This window comes from Staurois parvus, unplaced genomic scaffold (assembly GCF_062004578.1).
Source record: "Staurois parvus isolate SC_StPar_1 unplaced genomic scaffold, SC_StPar_1.0 ptg000237l, whole genome shotgun sequence".
NCBI classification, from domain to species: domain Eukaryota; kingdom Metazoa; phylum Chordata; class Amphibia; order Anura; family Ranidae; genus Staurois; species Staurois parvus.
The window spans coordinates 2,364,218-2,384,957 of NW_028318033.1; the positions used below are offsets into that span (position 1 = coordinate 2,364,218).

Here is a 20,740-nt window from a genome sequence, read left to right on the forward strand (position 1 = left end):
TGACCATGGTGTAACTTATGGACCCAGCCACATCCTTATTCAGCTCTTTGCCTTCCGATGGGGATATCCCATAATGGGGTCTTCAGCAACAGGATTACCCAGTTGACGGTATCTAAGTCTTCGACTTGTATAGCAGCTAACTTAACATTTAGCACCAATGCCAAGGTAGGAGTCCATGGTGGATCCAGAGCCTGAAGGAACAGTACAGGATAGTGTTCACCTTCTTCCAGGGTGACAGCGGGTACAGTCTCTTGTAGCACAGCTGAGGAATCAACTGATCTGGAAAGCTACTAAATGGAAGCACCAGTGGCTATGAGCAACTACAGACTTGACAGAGGCATCTTCATGTAACAGTTTCATAAAAGGAAAAAACAAAATACCAAAGAAAAAGGTTTGCTTCTCACAGAGTGTCCGTACACCTAAGGACACTAGTAAAAAAAAACAATGCTTGTCAGAAGTGGGAGAGGTTTTATTGGGGCTCTCCTTACAGCTTTGTTTGTCACTGTCTAGCCTCCTGAAGGCACATAACCCACATGTCTAAGCCTAAGATGCTGTGTTGTAGATTTGCTATTACTATTTACTAAAATTATTTCTTGGGGGAACAAATACTTATGTGTTAATGCTAGTGACAAACAGCAGCACATACATCCATTTTGACTTTTTTTAGTTCCATTTTAAAAAGGCATTTACACTATAGTTCTGTGGTAACACATTCATTCTGTAAGCCGCAGCAATACTTTGTCAATATATGTGCATTACAGAGCAGCGCAACACAGTAATATGTGTTGTAGGGCACTGCCAAAATACTACAATCATGTTTGTGTTTTAGATAGGCCTTTCATATGAATAATGCAGTAATGCAGTGCAAAAGTATCAATGGGCCCCAAGTCAAATACCAAGTAAGCAAACAGGATGGGATTCCTACCAAATGGGATGTAGGGGGGAGATAATCAACTTCAGATGATGGCACTGACAAATTTTAAAACCATAGCACTCAAAAACAATGAACCAAGATGAAAATGTACATATAAAAACAACATACATCAATATTGTTCTGCCATAAGGCAAAAAAATAGCAGTAACAGATTGGCCAAAGGGCCACTGAACTGGACATCAGCACACTTGATGAATGGCCCAAGCATCTTTACATGATATTAAAACAGGACATTAAATATTTTAATGAAAAGAGAATTTACATTTATTTTTTGTGACACAAATGAAAGCATTCAACCATAGGAATACACGTCCTAAGAGATGCGTGACATGGAATATGTAAGAAATAGTGGTAAGCAATGTTACAAAGTCAAAATAAATAAAAACATAAAATAATGCAGGAATGGCAGGAAATAAAAATATTCAAGAAAGCTATTTGTTCATGAAATCCTAAGATTATGTCCTCATAAGGACCCAACCACTGGAAGATCAATGCCCAGAGCCAAATAAGGCTGTGCCAAAAAACAGGGAATAACTTGGAAACGTGATGATAGGCAAATTATTTAGGCATTTTTCCCTTTTTTCACATACATCAAGCCCTGAAGCAGTTGGAATTTTGAGCTTCATGCAATTAAGTTTATATATGACCAGCTTTACTCTATATTGAAATGTCACCAATCTGTGTTCAGTCCTTTGGCATATCATGAGAAGCTGCAATACATTTTAAAGGTACCTCAAAGCTAACCTAGAGAGAATTGAAGAACCTGGTTTAAGTGCATCTTGAAACCACCAGCTTGCACCTTAATCTCCCTCTCTACAAGATCTTGATCCCACATAAATCACAACTGTACTTTGACTTTGCAGGGAATACGAACACTGCGTTACTTTATTAGCGTACTCACCAGCAGCACATACTCAACTTCCCTTTGCTTCCCAGTGATCAAAGAGCTATACTCGATTCTGGGTATAGAGAGCATGTGACTCACCCTCCCACATGACCACAATGTTTGGCTTCTCAGGCACCCAGCACCAATAAAGTTGGGGAAGGAAGAGATTTCTCAGCCCTGTGTAAGTTCCAGTTCACAACCATCTCTCTTCAATCCCAGTGACCAAACACGGCTGTGGAAGACATACAGATATGCATATATGTGAAGCTGGTGGAGCCATCTTTACCGTGAACTAGTTAACTTGACCCACATGAGAAACTTCCAATATATGTGGAGATGAGGTGTTCTGTACCATGAACTTTCCACCAGTGGATCAGAGTAACAAGGCTGGAAATAAACTTTTCCTAATTCACTAAATAAATACATTCAAGGTTAGCCTGGAGCCATCTCTTAAATATTAAGGGTTAGCAGCTCTCAGTGAGACAGGCTTCTAACAGCCTCAGATTAGAAGATTCAAATGATTTACCGAGGGCCACTTTTATAAGGATTTTCATGATAAAATTTCAGTTCTGTGCAATCACAGTGACCCTGCCACTACAGAAAATTGTTATGAAGACAGGACATACTTAACGTTCCTGCTGCCAGTGTGGCTGATGTCTATTCTGATGCTGAGAAACTGTTGAATTCTAAAGGGCAAATCAACATTTTTGAGTGTCAATATTCTGGGTACCCCACAGCTATCACTGGTTCTTCCTGCTGACTTCTATGTCCCTACTGTATCCTGTAATGGGTGGAAGTCAGAGGGAGAACCCAGTGAGAAATGCAGGGAAATGTCCCTTTTTGTTCAGATTTCATTGGAAAATTTCTCAGGATCAGGGCACAGTTCAGTGGCATGGACAACTGCAAAGATGATAATGTACTGTGTTCTTTTACAGGTATGCAATAAACAATTTTCCATAGTAACAGGCTTGCTTTAACATTTTACATTGCATATACCATTCCATGTGTAAAAAAACATGTGGGACCACAACAAGTTTAATCAACGTTGATTTCAGCATATAAAAGCATAACAAAACCTTAAAGGGCACTTGCTTGTGAAAGGGTTGACCCTCTCTTAGAAAGAAGAGGAAACTCAGACCCCCTTCACTGCTCCTCTATATAACCACACATACAGGACCATTAAAAAGGATGCCTAATTAAAATTACACCACCATATTTCTTGATGTCAGGCCAGTGAAAGGGATATATTTATATATGTATATGTATATATTTATATATAATAAAATAATACATGTATAAAAATATTACGTGAATAGTTGTGTTACATTTAATATTTATCCTGGAATATTGGGTTTCATTGGACCAAGACAAAAAACCCACTTTTTATAGATATTGCTAAATAATATATATATATATATATATAGTTTAAAAACTGAATTCCTATGGAATTTTTTATGATGGTCCAAAGAAAAGACAACATCAACTGGAACAAAACCTCAAATGATAATAGGCTAGAATAATATCAATAAATATACAACAAAGAGGGTGCAAAAGTAGAGTAAAAACAAAAATATACTTGTGTAACATCAGCCAGATTCGTCATGAAAAAAAAAAAAAAAAAATTATTGTCAAAGAATGATAAAAGCTGCAAAGATATACATATGGGCACCCTGCATTGTACATAAAGTTAAAAAAAAACAGAGTCTGAGGCTAAAAATTTAAATTATTTCTAAAAGTCCAGTGTTATTCACTCAAATAAAATATAAGTGTGAAACAAAAACAAAAAAAGGAAGATAAAAAGCACAGGGAGCATGATTTTGGCACAAAAGCCAAAGTGAATGTGTGGTGCCTGCCTTTTTCCACAGAGGCCATTGCCCACGATAAACAAACTCATCTGGACAAGCCGAAGACAGAGACAAAAACTAGGTCTTGTTTGCAGAGCCAGAAGAGCGCCGTAGCTTAATGGACATGCGGCTTTTGCTGGTCCGTGGTGACATAGGGGATGCCAATTCTGAGCCATCACCCTGCGTCAGTAAGATCTCGTTCTGCTCATCTGTTGGGCAAAGAGCTGCAAAATAAGAAACACAAACATCAGGCTGCATTCAAAGAGAACAAAATCACAAAAAGCAATTATGTTTTCACATTAAAGTGAACCTATGGTTAGAAAATGCCCATTCAAGTATTTGCATAATCTCAGCAAGCTATAAATACCCCCACAATGACCCCTGTAGCTACAGTGACTGTGGGGGAGTTCATCTTCAACATAAGCAGAAGCATAGAAATCATCCAAATCAGTTGTCTCAGCAGCTCAACTCACCGAGTTGTAAAAAGACACACCTGAATGACTTCAATGTTAATGCTGTTTTTTTAAGCCTAACTGCTTGCTCTCCTGAGGATTTACCCCCTTCTTGACCAGGCATTATGGCACTGCATTACTTTAACTGACGATTGCACGGTCATGCAACGCTGCACCCAAATGAAATTTACGTCCCTTTTTTCCCAAAAAATTGAGCTTTCTTTTGGTGGTATTTGATTGCTGTGCATTTTTATTTTTTGAGCTATAAAAAAAAAAAAGTCCGACAATTTTCAGAAAAAAAACCAATGTTTTTGACTTTTTGCTATTAAACATGTCCAGTTTAAAAAAAAAAAATCAAATTTTGTCATAAATTTAGGCCAAAATGTATTCTGCTACATGTCTCTCCTAAAAAAAAATATCCCAATACGTGTAAATTAATTGGTTTATGTGAAAGTTATAGTGTTTACAAATGGTATAGATACTGGAATTTTTTTTTATTTTTACTAGTAATGGCGACGATCAACGACTTATAGCGGGACTGCGGTGGGCATGCTGACACTGGGGGGAACTGACTTGGTGTCACTGACATCACCAGTGACACCAATACAGTTATCAGTGCTAAAAAACAAAGCACTGACACTGTACTAATGGCACTGGGCAGGAAGGGGTTAACATGAGGAGCAATCAAAGGTTTAACTGTGTGCTGTTTCACTATAAGCTGTGTCCTTGTGCTTCACTGTAATCACACTGCTGCGCACAGCCATCCAAAGCAGTGTGTACAAGTTGACAGGGAGGAGAACTGTTTGTTTACAAACAGTTATCCTCCCCATTGGAGATGCTCAGCAATCACCGGGAGCCAGCGAGTAATCAACGGCCGGGACCCGTTGATTGACAGCCATGGCCACGAATGGCAGGGCGCGCCTCCTACCCAGCAATGCAAAATCTTGTATATATACATGTGATTTTGCGCACCCATGCCACCCTGTAGCAATATATCTGCTACAGGGGAGTCTGGAAGCGACTAAAGACAGTCAAAATAAAAACAACACATCAGAAAAATCAGTGCATTATAGTCAGTAGATGTGTCCCTTGTGCTGATGCATTTTCTTTTACTTGAAATCTTCCTCTGCCCAAGATCCCCCCACAGCCCTGCTGCAGTAATCTTCTGATGCTCCTTGCAAGGAGAGATTTTTTATTTTCCCCAGAATTCAGCTTTAATTACTGCTCAATAAATATATGTGAATTTTATATTCACAGCCTGGACACAGGTTCAGTTTATAAGCCTCTACTAAGAGAACCATGTTGGCTGTCATTGATGGCCTGGTTGTCATGACAGTATGCTTATTTGGGTCAGTGACAAAGTACTGAAATCAGAGACCGAGAACTTAAAGTATAACAAACCCCAAAAACAAAACATTAATGTATGGCAGCTTACCAGACCAGATGTGATGGCTGCATTAGCTTCCTTTTTTTAGCTTTTCCCTAATATACTTTTATTGATCCTGCCAATATCACATTTCTTGTCCACAAAGCTTACTTACTGCACTGTGTCTGTGAAGGAGCAGTGTTGTTAGCCTTAGCGGCTGTAAGCTTGCAGTTCACTGTCAGTATATCTGCTTGCCTGTACATCCTGCATGGGCAAGCAGATATACTGACATGTCTGCAGGAGACCTGCATGGCACCAGCGATCTACTGATCACTGGTGCAATGCTTTACAGGCTCCTGCAACCAAAAATATTAAATGCACATTTTTGTACCTGCAAAAAACATGTGCATTTATTTGTGTGCAAAAGGTGAACTTATCCTTTAAGAAATTCAAACAACAAACTTAGGATGAATACATTTAAAAACATTACATTAATAAAAATGATCAATTCACCAATACATACAGTCAAAATTATTCATGCAAACATGCTTAAATATGACTCCAACAAAAAGGTGAAGGATCATTGGGGAGGTTTTACCCTACTTCCTGTTCCAGGGACGATAGCAATACAAATCTGATGGGGGTTTTAGCCTTCCAAAAAGTGTCACTAAAGGCAAGAATTGGAACAGGAATAGATGGGAAATCTTCTAAAGGGGATTTCTGGTGACTCTGCTGACATCCTGGGATTCCCTCACTTTGGAGAGATTTCCTCTCAGTGGAGGAAAATCTCAACAATGGGACACAGATGGCAAAAAAAACTGACCATGGTCATTACCCTTCTCTACTCTATCCAAAATGAAAAAAAGTTTGCCTTAAGTGCCACTTCATTTTACTATTAAAAAGTGTATTTATTGCTCTCTGTGCCCATCTTGAGATATTTCTCTTTCTTTGTTGCTCTAGGTACACATTGACACTGCTGAAAGAATTACGGGGAAATCTCCCAAATGGGAAAGGAAAAATAAATTGTTAGAGATTCTATCCTTTACCTTGGCAATGTACTTTACGTGGCCCTGTTAAGAAAAGAAACCACCAAAGAAATAGCCTGTAGCTTTCTTCTGCAGGAATTGGAGGCCAGAAAGTTAACTGCTAAAAAAAAATTCCAGTCCCCAAAAGACCACCTTCATTCCATTCTGATTATTTCCTGAGACCATTTAATATCCACCCACAAATGTTATTATTTGTGGACCAAATGTCTAAAAGTAATTATTGCAAAGTGCCTTGGTAGCCCCACAATATAGCCCAAATAATAGTAGATTGGGAAAAAAAAAACATACATTATAAAGATGAAGAAAAAAAAAAATTCCTGAAGCATCTTGGAAGAATAATATGATTAATGGATCCCAGGAAACAATGGGATCCTTTTTGTATTCATAATATACTTTCTTTGTAAAATCACATTTTGCCTAGGACAACCACTCACTACTAAAACTGGAGAGTATAACATCTGGGCAGCTGTACATAGTAGCCAATCAGCTTCTAACCTCAGCTTGTTCAATTAAGCTTTGAGTTTGAAGAAAAAAAAAAAATAGAAGCTGGGTAGTTTCTATGCACAACTGCACCAGATTTTGCACTCTCCAGTTTTAGCAAATCAAACCCAATGTGTATTGTTTACTTTTACACTAGCTCATCACTCTCCTCTCCTCCTGTCAACACATGTACATGCAACACTTGTGATTGGCCACATGGACTGCTTTTCCCTCTTCCAGTCCGAGTGCTGCTGTACAGGGAATTACAAACAAAAAACGGATACAAAGACAAATTCTGGTAGTTCCACATTAAAAAAAAAATAATTTAAATAAAAGCATAACCAAATGTACTGGTCTTTTAATATATAATATGCAGTATATAAATATATATAATATGTATAAACATCAGCTTCAAATTTAGTTCCCTTTAGTGTGTGATCACCTGTCATGGCTCAGCCTCAACAGATAGTACAACAGTTGGCAGCAGCAATATAACGTGAACATAAACATGCAGCTAGTGATAGAAAACAGAGGTAAGGAAAAGGAATGCATCAGACAAGAGAACACTACCTAACCCTGCAAATCCCTTTCTTGATTTGGTTTTTTTTTCATGCACAAAAGCTGCATATATATTTTGACATCTTGCAGTTAAAGATGAATTCCAGGTACGGACATGTTTACATCGTTACACTGGTCCAGCTTGGATCAATGTAACTACTGCATGTATAAACCATACTGGAAATCACTCTAATGGGCACCGCTACTACAGTGCAGCCCTGCTGCATAGTGAACACAGAATGTCGCTTGCTTGGCCCGGGTACCATTCAAAGAATGCTTTGCATGTGAATGCAAAGTGTCTTTTGAATGAGAAGAAGAGGCAGGCGGTGACATCACAATCTCTGCCTTGTCCAATTAGAAAACACATTGTGCTCATTTTGAAAATACAAGGCATCCTTTGAATGGCGCCTGTGCTGAGCTGGCAACCTCCTGTGTTCAAGTATGTAGCAGGGCAGCTGCTCAGTGTGGGATGCAATAGCTAGTAGAGATCACTGCAGTAGTGCCTCCTACAGCGATCTCCAGCTTCCAGAGGGATCTTCCAGGTATGCTGTATGATTGGTTTATTACTCTAAGCTGGACCAACGTAACTATGTAAAATTATCCATACCTGGAATTCATGTTTAAACACTGCAAAGGAAGCAAGACAGCTCATCTTGTGGTCAGAATAATGCCTAGCTTGGAGTAATAAGCACTACTAGTTATTGAAGTGAATTTATCTAAGTTTTCAAATTCTCATTTTCAATTGAAATTCTAAACAAAATGAGAAAGGTCCTTGTGGTAGGGATAAACACCAAGGTACCAATGCAGGACATTTACTGTTCTGTAGTGAGACAGATTTGCTGTGTAAGAGTTCAGGTTCATTTATAAATTCCTTCTTCTGCACCTTCCCCTGACCAACTCTTAATTGTGTATCTGTTTGGATTGAAAATCAGCCTCAGATTATAGAATTAAACCAACCACCATACTGTATGGTATCCATGCTAGTTTTAAAATCATTTAGTGGCTATTTTTTTGTTGGTTTCTTGCATGTACATGGGAAGTCTTCAGCTTAAAGGGTAAGTTCACCTTTTAGACAAAAATAATAACTGCACATTTTTTTTTGCAGGTAAAAAAATTAGCATTTATTATTTTTGTTTACAGGTACCTGGAAAGCATTGCACCAGCAAACAGTAGATCACGGATACTATGAAGGTCTCCTGCAGACCTGTCAGAATATCTGCTTGCTATACTGGATGTACGAGCAAAAAGATATTCTCACAAGAAGCTTCAGTGCTCCACAGCGCGATAGTTCATTGAAAACTACAAGCTCACAGTCGCTAAGGCTGTCGGGACTTGCAGTTCATTTATTCACGGAAGTCCTGAATAAATGATGGGGCCGTGTGGGTGGAGTCTCGCATGGCTGCGTTGTTCTCAAATTTGACAGATAGTACGAGGAGACTTCTCCGCGTACTATCTTGTAGATGGAGGGGGGACGGCGGCTGTTACATGTTCCCAAAGGTGGACTTATCCTTTAATTCCGTCTAAAAAGGTCAGTCATTTTTTTCTCGTTCTTTACTGCTATTTGCACATCTGTTATTACTGACACAGAAAGTGAGGGACAGCCTTAAAACCTAGACAGGGGTTCTAACCCTTCCCCACTCTATCGAAAAGAAAAAAATATTTTAGCTGGACTTACACTTGAATGGTACAATAAAGGTCCTGCTATTGGTTTTCCTTTAAGATGTAAGTACAATTTCAACATTCAAATGTGTATTAATGCAACACAAATGAATTCAGGAGTAAAACTTAAAGGCTAAGTCCACCTTTTGGAACACATTACACTTGTATTCAGGGTGTAACATGTTCCTAAGCACATCCCGACCCCCAAGCCCCCCTGATCGTGGGTGCTGGCTCCTGTGGGGAAAAAAAAACAAAAAAAAAGCACATTTGTTACCTGCTAAAATATGTGCATTTTTTTTTCTTTATAAGTGAACTTGGTGCTTAAATTAGAAACAGGTTCTCTTTGGAAGCTAGCAGGCCAGAGCACTTTGTGTTTTGTTGTGCAATTAGTGGATTTCCTCTCCTGCTGGGCAATGCCAATGACTAAGCAGCTGTAGTTTGTCAGTCTAGGGGGTCTCCTCCCTGACGTCTTTCCATAGATGACAGCTTAGCAGCTGTCACCAAAATGAGCATTTTTCCTATGACTGACTACATCATTTTGGTGACTGCAATCAAGGGCTAGAGGAAGAATGCTGATTTAAGGTGCAAAATGGGAATGTCCAGTTCTGTCATAGCTATTGTATCCTTTCTGATCACTGACGTTCTGATAGGGTAAACAGAAGTGCAATACATAGAAGGCTATGTGCATCATGACCAAAGGGAAGCATCAATGAGAGACTGCAGAAGCATAGGTGGGAGTGCCTCAAAAAGGCCAATATGAATAACTAACAGCAGAAGAATTAAAAAGGAAGGACACTGCAAAATAAGTCTGTCCAAAGTTTGAAAATTGATGGTCATAATCATCAAGCCTGCTGACAGCTGAGCTAATATGAGATCAAACTACTAGCAGTCACTCCCGATTTGCATGCACAGGACAAGTCCTTTACGTGAGTGAAAGGTGCCCTTCATGAAAAAAGAAAAAAAAATCCATGCAGTGATTTAGTAGCAATGAAATTAGTAAAATGATTGTAAAGATTAAATACAGGCAAAAAAAAGAGGGAAGAAAAAAGTTGGGAATCAATCAAGTCTTACCTTTCTTAAACAGAACAAAGATTTAATGATCTAAAAGGGAGGGAATAAAGAAACTTTAAATAAATTATGATCAGAGAGAGACCTGATTAGATAGGAGGCAAATTAAAAAGCTAATGCAAAGAATCAAGAAACACAAATCATTTGTATTTCATCTTCCATAAACTACAGTGCATTTTGAAATAAGGGGGGGAAAACATTAGAAGCCACACATGAAAGGTTTATGTCAAAATCTCCTGTAAAAGGAAAAATTACATTAGTTTGATTCAAAACGTGTACTAACTACATAAATGACGGTTCCACCTCTCCAATGTATTGATTGCTGACAGTCATTAAATCAGCAATAATTGCTGTCCACAAATGTACTTTTAAATCTTTGTTTGTGTCACTGATGTCAATGAAGAGCATCATTACAATCTAACTGAAAATTGTCTATAGAGAAGAAAATAAATCAATCCAGTAACGCTATCTGCGACAAGGTAGAAAATATTCACTTAAAGTGTTAGTAAACCCACAACAGTAAAATCAGTCTGTATTTGTAATAAAGCATGCTTGTTATACTCACTGTGGGACCTAAGGAGTTAATCCTCTACATTCTATAAAAAGGCTGTTTGATCCTGTCTTCTCTGATCCTCCCTTTCTACTGATAGTACAAAGGCCTAGGAGGAACTCTGCACATGCTCAGTTTCGTGTGTATTGCTAGAGAGTTTCATTTTTTGGGAGGGAGCATGCGATCAGTACAGGGCCAATCAGCACTCTTTCCAGAGGGTCGGGGGTCATGCAGCCTCAGAGGATAGTTAGAGGAAAATGAAAACTCCTCCAACAAGCTTAAACCAGTGCTCAGCCGGACACGAATAGAAGTCTCACGATTGCTATATACTGCTGATGAGAAAAGGCACAAGGGTTCTTCAAAAAGTTTCTGCACTTTTGTTTAACTATTACAAATACTCACTGGCCACTTTATTAGGTACACCTGTCCAATTGCTTGGCAACACAAATTGCTAATCAGCCAATCGCATGACAGCAGCTCAGTGCATCTAGGCATGTAGATGTGGTGATGATGACTTGCTGAAGTTCAAACTGAGCACTAGAATGGAATTTAAGTAACTGTGAACGTGGCATGGTTGTTGGTGTAAGATGGGCTGGTCTGAGTATTTCAAGAACTGATCTACTAGGATTTGTACAACCATCTATAGGGTCTACAGAGAATGGTCCAAAAAAAGAGAAAATATACAGTGAGCGGCAGTTGTGTGGACAAAAATGCTTTGCTGATGTTGGAGGTCAAAGGAGAATGGGCAGACTGGTTTGAGATAATAGAAAGGCAACAGTAACTCAACCACTCGTTACAACCAGCGTATGCAGAATACCATGTCTGGTATCAACTATTCAAGAGCTGGTGGTGTAATGGTGTGGAGGATATTTTCTTGGCACTAGCAAGGTGTACCTAATAAAGTGGCTGCTGAGTGTATATAAGTGCAGAAACTTTTTGAAGACCCCTCATATTTAGCAGTTTATATTTATTAACATAATTGCACTTCCATGTTCTGTGTACTGTGCGAGACCAGATTTAGTGAATGCAGGGTCCTGACTTTAGTAACACTTCAAAGCTGACCACCAGGCAGGCAGATAAGTACACAGCCAAAATACATACTGTAAATGGGAACAGTTTTACTTGCCAAAGGATTTTCATTTGTCTATCCAGTTCTGGTATTTATGCAGCTCTGCCACACTGCACAGCCCTGTCTGGCAGGACAAGAAACCTGTTTTTCTCTACCAAAGTTCAGTAAAACATACAGGTATTGACCCTCCCTCTGTCTGTGTTTGGACATTGAAGGAGAAGCAGCAGACTGATGGGCATCTCTCTCTGCTCTCTCCTCCCATCAGCATGATCCTTGCTAACAAATGATTACTGCACAATGATTGGCTCCTTCTGCTGGTCCCCCCTCTTCCAGTCTGGTCTCTGCTGTACTCGGAATGCAAGAGGCTGATATGTCAAATTGAGATAAACTTTGCATTTAAAAAATAAATTTTAAGTAGTATTAATGAATGCAATGGAAATGCATTCATTTGTATCTTTTATATCTCACTGGAGATCAGCTTCAAAGACACTAGCAAACAGTCAAATCAGTGTACCCCAAAACATCAAATATTATTTTAAAGGGCAACTACTGCCATAGTAGGCGGATTGAAAAGCTTGGGCATAAAATGCAGTATCCCATAGTTCTTAGTCAAAAAGTATCTTTTACGGACTCCTCTATTAACCTGAAATAAGGACCAGTTGCGATTTTATTTTTCTGAACTGTACACAGCAAGAGTATTGTGGATTGTATTCTTTTTCATAAACTCAGAAATTGCTTTAAAATCCAATAAGAGGCACTCACAGACTAAGAAACAAAAGGTCATTGTTTCAATTAGCAGACAGGGAAAGTAAAGTATATTCTCAGTAAAAAAGTATTCTAATGTATTCCTGGGTCTGCACACCTATTATGGCCAGTATGTTAGATTCCACATCCCTGCTGGATTTTTATAATACAGAATGCAGCTGCAACATAAAGTGATGATCAAAAACACTCCAAATAGTCAAAGAGACACAGATTCAGGTACTATGGCAGGTAGTTTTAACAGTACTATCAAGGCCACATTAGAAGCCAGGGGCTGACTCAATCAACCACATCCCTTTTTAGGTGGGTTGACCCCTTTAAAGGATAAGTTCACCTTTGGAACATGTTACATGTTCCACCCGTTTTTAGGGTGGAACATGTAACATGTTCTCATAGCTGCAGCCGCGCTCGCCGTCCCCCTCCCTCTGACAGATAGATAGTACGGGGAGACTGCTCCCCGTACTATCTGTTAGATTTGAAAACGGTGTTGCCATGCGGGGCTCCGCCCACATGGACGCATCACTCATTCACAGTGTTTTGTGAATGAGTGCCTACAAGTCCCGACAGCGTTAGCAGCTGTCGGCTTGTAGTTTTCAATGAACTACTACAGCGCTGTGGTAGTTCATTGAAGCTACCTGTCAGTATATCTGCTTGTAAGTACATCCCATATTGCAAGCAAAAATTCTGACAGGTCTGCAGGAGACCTGCATGGCATCAGCAATCCACTGATCGCTGGTGCAATGCTTTACAGGCTCCTTTGGACAAAAATAATAAATGCACTTTTTTTTACCTGCAAAAAAATGTGCATTTATTATTTTTGTCCAAAACATGAACTTATCCTTTAAAGAACAGCAGGGAGGTGGAACAGGTCTAAACACTACTTTTCTAGCTGAAGTTAGCAACTGCTCACTCCCAACATTTTTAAAAACAAACAAAAATAAGCAATATTTGTCCAATTGCTGTCTCACTCAGAATTACGGCTTGGCGATCAGGAACCAGTTTTCCTCTGGGTTGAATGACATCCACCATCATTTAAGCCACTGTTATCCTATGTACTCCACAAAACTGCCTTTGAATCACAGAGGAATGCCGCAGAGAGTAGCACCAGGTCATTGCATGTGTTGCTCTCTGCAGCATTCAAGACCCATCCACAGCCAAAGGAAAGGAAGAGCAGGAGGACCTGTGACATTATGTGAATGAACTCAAGATCTATCAAAAGAAAGTGAAGTATACAAACATAACAAAATGTAAAAAAAAAAAAAAGGCAAAAGAGGGCGCTACAGGGGGGCAGAAACCTGGAGTATGGCTGTAATAAGTCTTGTATAAAATACGATTAATGTAATATAGTTAACATGACATCTGTATCTTGCCCCCTGGAGTTAAGATTAAAGAACACAGTTGAAGGGACATCATCTGTTGAGACTGGCATCCAAACCGATCAATCCAAGACCACCTGTGATGCCGTATTTATAGGATTAACTTAAAACAGTGCAAATGTATCAGCAATATTTTTAGACACAGAATAGAAAAATACAATTGAATGATTTTCCAGCCAGATGATAGAACATATTGTGAACCTTCAGGAAAAAAAAAATCAGCAAAGTGACTCACCCTATACAAAAAGAGTTACAGGTTCCAAAACACAACACTGAACACAAAGTTATTGCATTTCTTATTTTTGGAAGAAATGTTTGTTCCTGAGACCAAAATAATAGGATTTTTGACACATCAGTAACATCCGTTTCTTGGAGTACAGTACAGGACACAGAGCTTATGCCTGGTACACACAATGAGAAAATTGGAAGAAAAAAAAAAGCATTTGGAGCAACCATCCAATAATCTGATCGCTCGTACACAGCTTTCGAGAGCTGATCATGACAGTTCATGTAAAAATATCCAAAGGGAGAAGCACAAAAAATGTTCCCATAAGATAACAGAATGAATGATTTTCGTGTAATTACTATAGCATTTGTACAAAAGAAATTGAAGACCCTGCAATGCTTGGAAATGAAAGAATACATTACAATACAGTACATCACTTCTGAAGTTCTATTCTGTCTTACAAGGATTTTCATAATTTTTGTAACCTATTCGTTTTCGATAAGCGTGAAAAAAACCCCAGACGATCATTTGTCCGATATTCTCATCTTGTGAACTAGGCAAAAGTCTTAACCACGGGTTATATGCAGCTGTCTTTAGGTGATTGACCACCCATATGGCCCATATGACAACAGGTCAAGGACAAGACAGAACTCAAAAGTGCAGCATGACCCTGGCATCACAGAGTTGAACAAATGAGAAGGAACAGCAGTTGAGACAAACTTGACCAACCAAAGGAAGAAAACTTTCAGAGGAATTACAGGAGCAAGACAGAGAGAAGCCAGAAAAATGTCAGCGTCAAGGTGAATAAAAAAAAACACCTTAAGAAGAAAAGAGGCCATAGCCTCAGAACAACATGAGGCCCCTTTCAGACGGGGCGGAGCTGTCAGCAGATCTGCCTGCTCAGCGGGGGATCTCTCTGCAGAGCTGATGACAGGTCTGTGTCCACTCAGCTGCTGCAGAGCGGACACAGACCACTGTCTACTATGGGGTGGTCGGATGGAAACGGATTGCCTGTCTGTTTCCATCCGATCCACCAGACAGATGGCCATCCACCTGTTTTTGGCATACAGGATTGGATCGGATGCCGGCAGGTGTCAGCGGACACCTGCCAGTCCATTGAGCTCTATGGATGGTCCAAACGGGTCCGCCTGAAAAACTGACAGACGGACCTTTTCGGACCGTCAGTGTGAAAGGGGCCTTAACATTAATGAAGAAACAAAATGGATCCTAGGGAATACTGCAAACTCAGAACTTGTGGTGCAGTAGCAATAGCAGCTAGAGTAAGGCTAGACAAATTCCAGGGGCAGCCCAAAGGGCCAGATAAAATCTGCAGTCTCAGACCCCACTGAATCACTGGGAAAAATACAGGGATAACAAATGCAAGCAACACCCTGTACAAAGACCCCCACCAAAGAGAGGGGCAAGCAATCTCTTAATGGAAATCCTCCTAAAAAAATCACGAAGAAATCTTGAAGAATCGCCCAAAAAATGTTTCCTAAAAAAAAAAAAAAAAAAAAAAAAAAGGCAAATTTCTCCCAGTATGGAGATGTCAATCTAAGGACACCAGCAAAAACTAAAGCTCGCTGGGGGTGGGAAGGGTTGTATAGATGAAGTCCCTGCAGCTTACTTTTTGCCAGTGCCCAGTCACTTGATGATTGCAGCATAAAACCCATGCTTAAGGTATGATCAAAGACAAAACTTTTTTTTTTTTAGTGTTGGATGGAGTGGAGGTGGATTAGAACCTCTGTCATGTTGTTATTGACGTCTGTGCCCCAGTTAGGGAGATTCGCCCTCTCTATTTGTCCTGCTAACATCATCATTGAAAGTGAAAGAAAATCCCACATTTTGGGTTGTCCCCTGAAAAGTAATAGAGAGGAAGTCCTCGAATGGGGACACTAGTTGTGGTGACCTGGGGGTCCCCATGGAACAGGACGTGATGGGAAATCTCTGCTATTAGGCACAGAGGGTATAACCCACCCTTGTTCTTCCAAAAATGAAAAAAAAGTTTCTACTTAAAGGCTAATATTGCATGTAATGTACTGTACAATTAAGAAACTTTTTTGTAAAAAAAAACCCCATTGTTTTATTTGCGTCATGTAAACTTTATAGTGAAAATGAAATTCTTTAGTACCAATAATAAGTGCAGGTGCTTCTTCTCAGAAACAATATATGATTCGTGCTCCCCTCCAGTGTGCCCACCAACTCACCAGATATATTGGACTCTCATAATGAAATAAGAGTCCCACACGCTTTGGTGGGGCATGTGGAATTCCTGCTGGGTCTAGTAGTCCTCCTAGTTTGAATGAATGTTATCTTCCTCAATCATTCCACCATGAAGTAGGATATATGCATGCAAACAATGGAAAAGGCATCCAAATAGCGTGATTCCGTTTATTGAATAAAATGACATACACTGGTATTACACACATTTCCAAAATAAAAAGAGCATGAATGCTGGCTAGGGAGGCAGTCCAGCCCCTTGTGCACAGGTACAACGTCACCACGGTCCGTACCTAACTTGTTTTCCCCTTCCACTGATGCCTCGGAGGATGCCCAGTGGGTCGAAACGCGTTAGAACAGACCATGGTGACGCCATACCGGTGTTTGGAGTAGACAAGGGGCTGTATTGCCTCTCAAGCTAGCGTTCATGCTCTTTTTATTTTGGAGACGTGTGAGTGTATTACCAGTGTATGTCATTTTATTCAATAAACGGAATCACACTATTCGGATGCCTTTTCCATTCTTTGCATGCATATATTCTACTTCATGGTGGAATGATTGAAGAAGAAGCTTAATTCAAACTAGGAGGACTACTAGACCCAGCAGGAACTCCACATGCCCTCCAAAGCGTGTAGGACTCTTATTTCATTATGAGAGTCCAATATATCTGGTGAGTTGGTGGGCACACAGGAGGGGAGCACAGAGCACAAATCATATAGTTTCTGAGAAGAAGCAACTGCGCTTATTATTGGCAATAAGGACATTATTTTTCGCTACAAAATGTTTTTGTTGCCCATTTGCATTTATGTATAAATGTTTCATTATATTTAAGCAGCGCTCTTATGGATATTGTTTAAGTTTAGCAGATTTGACCTGTATAGAAGCAGCAGCCTATTAACTGGTTTATTTGATGTTTGCATTTATTGTTGGGTGTACGATGTGAGCACTTGCACCTGCACTTATTATAGGCACTAAGGACATTATTTTTTACAAAAAAATATTTTTTGCTGAGTTGCATTCATGCATAATCACATTATGTGTATTGTTTGAATTTAGCAGGTTTCATCTGTATAGAAGCAGCAGCCTACTAATAGGTTTATCTAATGTTTGTATTTATTGTTGGGGGTGTATTGTTGATTGCCCTAGGTGCAGGTTAATTACATACTACTCCTCCCACTGATCCCCAAATTTATCTACAAGACCCAAAGTTTTGGTAGTAGGGTGATGCAGAATATTTTAAACCCTCCAAGAAGGACACACAACCTTTTGGATGAAAGAGGTTTTTTCATGTGTGGAAAATGCAGAGAATGTAAGACAAGTAGGGTGAATATGAAAAGTTGAAAAACTTTCTGCTCCACAGAAGGGGGGGGGGGGCAGTTATTTAGAATTCAGGACTTCATATCATGTGATACTACACAGGTAGCATGTGCTCTACAGTGCCCATGTGGGCTTCAATACATTGGGGTACTAAAAAACCTTATATCTGAACACATTGAAAACATCCAGTGAGGATATAAGAATCACAGAGTCTCTCTTCATTAGAGAGGCTCATAAGAGAGATGCCTGCAGTTTACAATTCTGGGCTATTGAATGTGTAAGACCATAGTGGAGGGGGATAAATAGCATTTCACAGATATTTTACAGTATCACAAAAAGAAACACAATGGATTTACACCATGGATGCCCTTAGCCTAAAAGTGATGTGTAGTTAAACCGTTTTCACGTTTGTTATTCAATCTGCCTTTAATGTACAGTTCTGTATATCTTATTGTGTATATTCAAAAATGTTATGATTTATATTTACTTTGTATGTATTTATATTGTTTTATAAGTGAGGTGCAGTTAAAGCACTCATCATTTTATCTGTATTTGATGTATTTTTTGTATATTTTATTGTGAATATTCATATAATTTTATATTTACTTTGTATGCATTTACTGTATATAATTGTTTTTGTATCTGGTTTGGTAATTGCTATGGGGTGGTTTATTTGATTTTATAAAATATTTTATTCAGTCAAATGTATTTATTTGATTTAGTACTGAGGATTTTATAGAGGTATGGGTGTAAAGGTGTATTCTGTGTAGGTCTGATTGTAATTTTAGTTATGTTTTTATGTATTAAAAATAATTTTAATATTTCTAATACTGAGTATAGTATAAAGGATTATATACTTTTTACTGTATTATAAAAACCTCCATGCATAAATGTTTTAACTAAGATTGGGACGTATTATTGATTTTATGTATTTACTCTCTAAAGGAGGAACTCAGACCATTACCCTGCCCCTCTCTTCCAGGGATAAATCCTACCTGATCCGGGTGTATTCACTCCGGCATCAGCTCTTTCAGTCTAGTTGCCAAAACCTTAGCATACAATTTTGTATCCAAATTTAATAAGGATATGGGTCTATAACTAGCACACTGTGAGCTATCCCTACTTTGAGTATGATAGTTATATGTGCTGGCAATGATTCGTCCCTCATTTGCATTCATGTAACCACACATTTTAGGGACCAGAAGATCTCTAAATTTTTTAAAATAACCCACAGTATATGGGGCTCTTTCCTTGGGCTGTGTTCTATAAGGCCAAACTAATTTCTTCCAGGTAATAGTTCTCTCTAGGGCCTCTAGTTTTTCTTTTTCTATTCTTGGCATCTCCACCTCCTTTAAGTATTTCTGCTTTTTTCTCTTAACGTCTTCCATCATTTTGATTTCTAGGGCTCACATCATAGAGCTTACTATAATATTCTTGAAACCTATTAGCGATATCAGTGGTGGGGTACACCACTGATATCAGTGGTGGGGTAAAAGTCTCCTTTACCGGTCTATAACGTTTTTGGATTTCTTTTCCTTTAACCTCATTAGATGTTTTCCAGGTCTATTCCCCCACTGATATCTTTCTTTTGATACCTTATTAAATATCTTCCTCAGCTCCTTTTAATGATTATCTTCTGGTATATATCCATGCCTCTCTTTTTTTTTTAAATGTAACTGTTCTAACTTTATTAGCTCCTCTGTCACCCTCTTTATTCCCCCCCCCATTCTTCTTTTTTTTTTGGTCCCTATCGCTATCAGTATTCCCCTAATATAGGCCTTATGAGCCTCCAACACTGTGGCTAAAGAAACCTCCTTGATCTTGTTAAACTCAAAAAATTGCTCAATTTCCTGCCTTATCTTTTTCTCTATTTCAGGATCTTGTATAAGCATCTCATTTAGTCTCCAAGTAGTTATTTTGTCCTGTTCCACTCCAACCTGAAGTTTCGTTGTGACAGGAGCATGATCTGAGATAGACATGACTCTATATTGGAGCTAACCAGCAATTCCAATTGTCTATGCTCAATCAATATATAATCCAGTCTTGAGTAAGTTCCGTGTACTGAAGAGAAGAAGGTGTAGTCTCTTTCTCTTGGATGTTTTACTCTCCAAGAGTCGGTCAATTGACCTTGATGTAGTATCTTCTTCAGTAGGTTTAATTTCCTACCACCCTCTCTCGGCGTACCAGATGACGTATCCAAATATGGATCCAAACACAAATTAATATTTCTTGCCACAAGCAGATTACCCCTTTTATACTCAGAGATTTTTCTCAATGTACCCTTCAAGAATGTTACTGGATTTTTATTTGGACAGTATTTACTAGCTAATGTATATTTAATTCCTTGTAATCTTTCCTTCAGGAATAGAAACCGACCCCCAGGGTCCTCCAATCTCCCCTCCAAGGTGAAGCTGACAAGTAATCACCTAGGCATCACCACACTGGTTTCTCTGTTGTAGTGCAATCAAGTCATCCCCCTGGGGAAAGCCCCTTTTTCTTTTCCTTCTAATGATTTCTGCCACCCCTATTCTGCTGATCTGGGTGCCAGAATGAGTTAAACAGTTCCACCGTCAGACTAAGAGAGGCCCCTCGGAATAATCCTCTGTCACTCTGACAATAGTCCCTTGTCACCCCCCACACACCCAGAAGCATTTAAATTTAGTTTGTCACATAATCATTAGACATAACAACAAACTGAAAGTCCTGCCATTGCCCACGGCAACTCACCATCACCTTCCGCACTGACCGCTCAGTCTCCGTTCACTTCTTAATTCCCAACAAGACCTCCACATCAAACTTCCAAGTGCACCTGTGGGGGGACTCTGTGCAGTGCTGGTGGTGTGGGGGGTCTCTAGAACTTGTGTGTTTGGTGTCTCATCCTAGGGGGTGTCTTTCCAGAGCTCAGAATATTCTTCAATAGAGCTCCC

The 20,740-nt window shown here is 39.3% G+C and overlaps 1 protein-coding gene across 14 annotated transcripts in view; it reads right to left on the bottom strand.

Annotated features, from left to right (window-relative positions):
- Positions 1-1,172: 1,172 nt before the first annotated feature.
- Positions 1,173-20,740, bottom strand: part of RALGAPA1 (Ral GTPase activating protein catalytic subunit alpha 1) — a 302,589-nt gene continuing 283,021 nt past the window's right edge. For 13 of the 14 annotated variants that reach the window (XM_089680242.1, XM_089680241.1, XM_089680244.1 and 10 more), the window contains one exon: positions 1,173-3,888. In XM_089680242.1, coding sequence (XP_089536368.1) covers positions 3,743-3,888 — 146 coding nt within the window. In that variant the 3' untranslated portion in view covers positions 1,173-3,742. Of the gene's footprint in view, positions 3,889-10,296; positions 10,327-20,740 lie in introns of all 14 variants that reach the window. The other variant, XM_089680236.1, reaches the window with a different exon arrangement.